The sequence below is a fragment of the Medicago sativa genome, chromosome 5 (genome assembly GCF_051527215.1).
Source record: "Medicago sativa cultivar Bolivia chromosome 5, Bolivia_mono, whole genome shotgun sequence".
Lineage (NCBI taxonomy): Eukaryota > Viridiplantae > Streptophyta > Magnoliopsida > Fabales > Fabaceae > Medicago > Medicago sativa.
Genome location: NC_140753.1, coordinates 62,698,326 through 62,703,142, shown reverse-complemented (window position 1 = coordinate 62,703,142; position 4,817 = coordinate 62,698,326). Strand labels below are relative to the sequence as shown.

General features: G+C 27.7%; 1 protein-coding gene across 1 annotated transcript; it reads right to left on the bottom strand.

The window, feature by feature from the left end:
• Positions 1-2,328: 2,328 nt before the first annotated feature.
• Positions 2,329-4,377, bottom strand: LOC146923857 (transcription factor MYB113-like). Its single transcript, XM_085708958.1, has 3 exons — positions 4,022-4,377; positions 3,789-3,918; positions 2,329-3,030 (listed from the first exon to the last, which is right to left on the bottom strand). Exons 1-3 carry the CDS (start codon positions 4,179-4,181, stop codon positions 2,490-2,492), a joined length of 831 nt encoding a protein of 276 aa, XP_085565084.1. The 5' UTR covers positions 4,182-4,377; the 3' UTR covers positions 2,329-2,489.
• Between the last annotated feature and the right edge of the window lie 440 nt (positions 4,378-4,817).

The following is a 4,817-nucleotide window of genomic DNA, read 5'->3' as shown; positions in this document are numbered from 1 at the left end:
GTGGGCCAGTAGCAGTAATTACTCAGCCTAAGTTACAAATCTATCCTTCAGTTTTAATTGTTTTAAAAAGCAAAGCTTGGGGCATTTTGGTCTAAATGAAAAGGTGCTGCATGCTAAAATACTCGTTCATAAAAAGGAGTGGGTCTATTGTAGCAAAACCCTATATATACATTAAGTTAAACAAAGAAGATGATTCATTAATTGCATTAATTGCATGGGGAGACAAAAAAACTAAACTTACCATAACAACCGTCGAATTTTATGGCTTTTAAAAATAAAAGTGTGGGTTTTTGGTCCAAATATAAAAGGTGTACATTGCTAATACATACCTTCTAATTTTTGAATGGGTATACATTAATGTTCCCTATATATATATATATATATATATATATATATATATATATATATATATATATATATATATATATATATATATATATATATATATTTACCTGCAATAAAAATAAAAAACTTGTTGAATTAAAAAAGAAATAAAGGAATAGAAAATAAACTAATAAAAAAGGACAACTCAATTGTGTGTGGATACCAGACGTATCTGCATGATAACAACCTTCCAGTTGGTTTGTGTGATAAGAAGTTCAAAATAGAAGTTCATTAGAACTTGAGGCACTTGATAAGAAGTTTAAAAAAAAAAAAAAATTCTCTTGCGAATGGTGTATTTAACACCTTTAAACTTTAAAATTGACTTTTTCACCTTGAATTTATGATTTATTTCCATCTTTAACTTTTAACAAGTGCTCTTAGGACATTTGTTAACATAAACCTTTATTTATTTATATAGGAAAATGATAACTACTGTCCCAAGGGCATTGGTTAAAAAAAAAAAATCAAATATAATAATATTTGTATTAGAAGTTGTACAGTCAATGCACTAAAAGTTAAAAAAGTGTCTTTTTTAATTTAATTTTTTTTTCTTTTGACTTCCTTAACGGATACCCGGGATCATTGATTATATATATATATATATATATATATATATATATATATATATATATATATATATATATATGAGTTTTGCTAGAAGACACCTCTTTTAGCAAGTTATTCTATGAACATTTGTTAAAAGACACCAACTAATTTTTATGAATGTGTCTTTTAGCAAAGTTATAACTAAAAAAATGGAAATCACACCTTGAGGTGTGGGTTGCTAAAAGACACATTCATTGGTGGCTTCTAGCAAAACCTTATATATATATATATATATATATATATATATATATATATATATATATATGGTTGCTAACTTACACACAAATTCTCTATTGCGTTTTTTTTCTTCCTTCTGGCGTTATATTGATTTTATTATGTTAAACAAAGAAGATGATTCATTAATTGCATGGGGAGACAAAAAAACTAAAATTACCATAACACCCGTCGAGTTTAATGGCTTTTAAAATTAAAAGTGTGGGTTTTTGGTCCAAATATAAAAGGTGTACATTGCTAATACATACCTTCTAATTTTTGAATGGGTATACATTAGCGTTCCCTATATAAATATATATATATATATATATATATATATATATATATATATATATATATATATATATATATATATTTATTTATTTATATCGGTTTTGGCTTGTTTTTTTTAGCTAAAAAAAATTTAGTTACATAAAAATCAAATGTTTAAATGAAATATTTGTACTTCAATTTAAAATCTGACGATTTTGATCTCCCCATCCTTTCTTTCACAGAATAAAAGTGAAGTAATATGTTTTAAATAACACAGTACGTACATGATCAAATGATGAAAAATATCAACATCGATGAATTGTAAAAAAGTTTCTTATTAAAAAATGATCTAAATATATCATCACAAATTAAACCAAATATATGATGGAGCGGCCAAAAATTTTTCATTTTAAAATAGGGGGACCACTTTGCAAAATGGTAAAAACATGGGATCAACTTCCATTCCGTACAATTATGATGCATGATATGTAATAATATTTCTCCTACAATTTTAGTTTCAATGCACTTAGACTTAATAATTTGTTTGTAATTTTTTTAATTGATATTTAAAACCATTTTTATATATTCTTTTAAATTGTTCTTTAAATAAAAAACGTTGTTTAAAATAGTGGTCATAAGTTTGATCATTGACTTTTGTGTATAAAAAAAATCGGTTCGAAGAGGAAAACAATGTATCTAATCATATAATGGTTAAAACTTCGTACTAATAACACAATAACGAAATAGAGTACTCTTCATAATTTAATTTTTCAACTTATTAAAACAAGAATATATTACAAAAAAAATAGTGTAAAAAGTTAAAACTTGTGTGTGCATGTAACAACAAAGAAATCTAAAATTAAACTTATTGATAAATTTGCACCTCTTGCTGACATTAATTAGATGCATGTTTGACCCTATGCATTGGCGGCAACACTGTTAAATCTATGGCAAAATATTTTGAACTTAGATTTAACGATCTTGCTGCTACTTCAGACAATGAAATTCAAATCCTAATTTAAGATATCATCTAAAAGAGAGTCAAATTCACAAATGGTAGAATCCCAGAAGCCATCACCGACAGTACTGGGTCCTTCAGTAAGAAAGTTATCAACATTTAATTTGGAATATTCCTCTGGTAATAGTAAAGAGCATGATCCAATTTTGTCATTGCTCACGTTCAACAAACTCTCCCACCACATGGAAGACACGGTTGAATTTTCAAGATATGGTTGTGCGGCACAATCTCCATCAACATTAATTGGTAGAATAGTATCTACTTCACTATCTTTTGCAACAGTACCATCGTTTGTTGAAACCGTCACTATTGGTGTGAAAAATTTATTATATTTCCCATTTAACCATGGTGAATGAGATGAAAAAGTTCGAGGTTGAGGTTTAATCACTTCATGAGTTTGCATGCTTTCTTTAGGTTTCTCATTTTCTTTCTTTTCTTCTTTTCTTGAAACCATATTCTTGCGCAAATGTGTGTGCCAATAATTCTTCACATCATTAGCTGTTCTACCTGGAAGTCTTGCAGCAATCAATGACCATCTATAAAAATATAAAAATATTATGTTAACTAGTACTTCATAAAATTAAATTATTCTTAAAATAGTTTAAGTGGTAACATTCTTTTTTATAAAAATCTTGAAATACTATTTTATAACTTTATGTATTTAATATCAATAATGATATTGAACACCCAAACTTTTTATACTCATTTAATATTTTATTGTATCTCTATCTCGTTCATCTTATCACATCATCAACATATTACATCGATCCCATCACACTTTTCTTCTTTATTTTTCTTTATGTACACTAAACATTCTCCATTTAATATTGACTTCCCCCATATTTTAAGACACTTGTCCTTTTTTATGAATATCTCTTAGATCTAAGACACTTAACTAGTAGTATTAATCAAAGGTTTATTTGGGAAAAAAATTAGTTGTATGTACATCTAGTAATTTAAAATTAGTCTATTTTAGGGAGAAAAAAAAAGACACATACTTTTTTTATAAAAATTAAGCAAGTGAAATACATTGATAAAGTGGCATTATTATATACTGGTCTTTTTCACACCCATCTTCGAGAAAATTTGAATTTTGACCCTTCAGATTACAAAACAAGCTCATACTACTAAGATTACACTTTATGATCAAATAAACTTATATTTAAGGAAACATAATATTAAGAATATAATATTTTTTTGGTAGTGATATTAAGAATATAATAACTGCTAAAATTGAATTATAAGAAAATATCTAATTAAATGACAACTTGGCCTTGGCAGCATGCATACATACCTGTTTCCTAGGAGCTTGTGTAACCTTAAAATCATATCAACTTCATCCTCAGAAAAACTTTCTCTATTAATGGTGGGATTTAAATAATTTAACCACCTCAATCTACAACTTTTCCGGCACCTATTTAATCCTGCCAAGTACATGTAACAAGTATTTTCACATATATATAAAGAAAATAAATTATACTAATTAAAGCTAAATATACAGTACAATAAGCAACTTTCATTATATACCTGCTCTTTGTGGAACTAAATGCCACTTTCCTTCACCATACTTCTGTATACAAGCCTTGAGTAGCTTGTCTTCCTCATATGTCCATGCACCTTTTCTCAAACCTCTAGTCTTACTCTTCTCCATATGCACTTGCTTTTGTCCACAGACAAACAAAGGCATGAGGCTTTTCTTTAGCTATATGTGCTTTAAAGGGAAGGTTGCATGGATAAGACAAAGAGAGAGATACTACTTATCATTTTCATCCAAAAAGTGCACACAATTTCACATGTGAATACCGTTGTTACACGTCTCAAATTCATCACTACTTGTATTTTTCTATCTTTCTCTTCCTTTTTCATCCAATATCTATTACAAGCTGTGAAAAATCTGTGAGGCTGTAATACGTTCTTCGTATGCATTATATTCATTTTATGTTTTGGCCATTAGTTTTTTTCTTAGTTTAATAAGTGGTTTTTATAATTTTGTTTTGTTTCATTTATTTTTTGCTATTTTGTTTCTTTATAAGCAAACTTTATTATATGTCGTAACAATATTATGTACTCTTCATGATAGGAACCCGAATTAAAGAGAAACAAAAGAAATGGTATTATTGATTGAAAAGAAAATATTACACAAGATTATCCCTCTGTAATCCCAAAGCAAAAGCTCCTCAGAGAAGAGACATTTCTCTCTCTGCCCAAAACCAATAAGGTTCCTAATTGAATTATTTTTTTAATTTTTTTACTGTTGTGGCCAAATGGCCTTATTTATACAAACTAAGGGCATAAACTGCCTAATTGCTCCTAATCAACACAA

Coding starts and splice junctions, on each gene's coding strand:
- LOC146923857 (XM_085708958.1), bottom strand. CDS start 4,181: ATGCCTTTGTTTGTCTGTGGACAAAAGCAAGTGCATATGGAGAAGAGT. Junction 3,919..4,021: donor TTTAGTTCCACAAAGAGCAG/GTATATAATGAA, acceptor TGTACTTGGCAG/GATTAAATAGGTGCCGGAAA. Junction 3,031..3,788: donor CACAAGCTCCTAGGAAACAG/GTATGTATGCAT, acceptor ATATTTTTATAG/ATGGTCATTGATTGCTGCAA.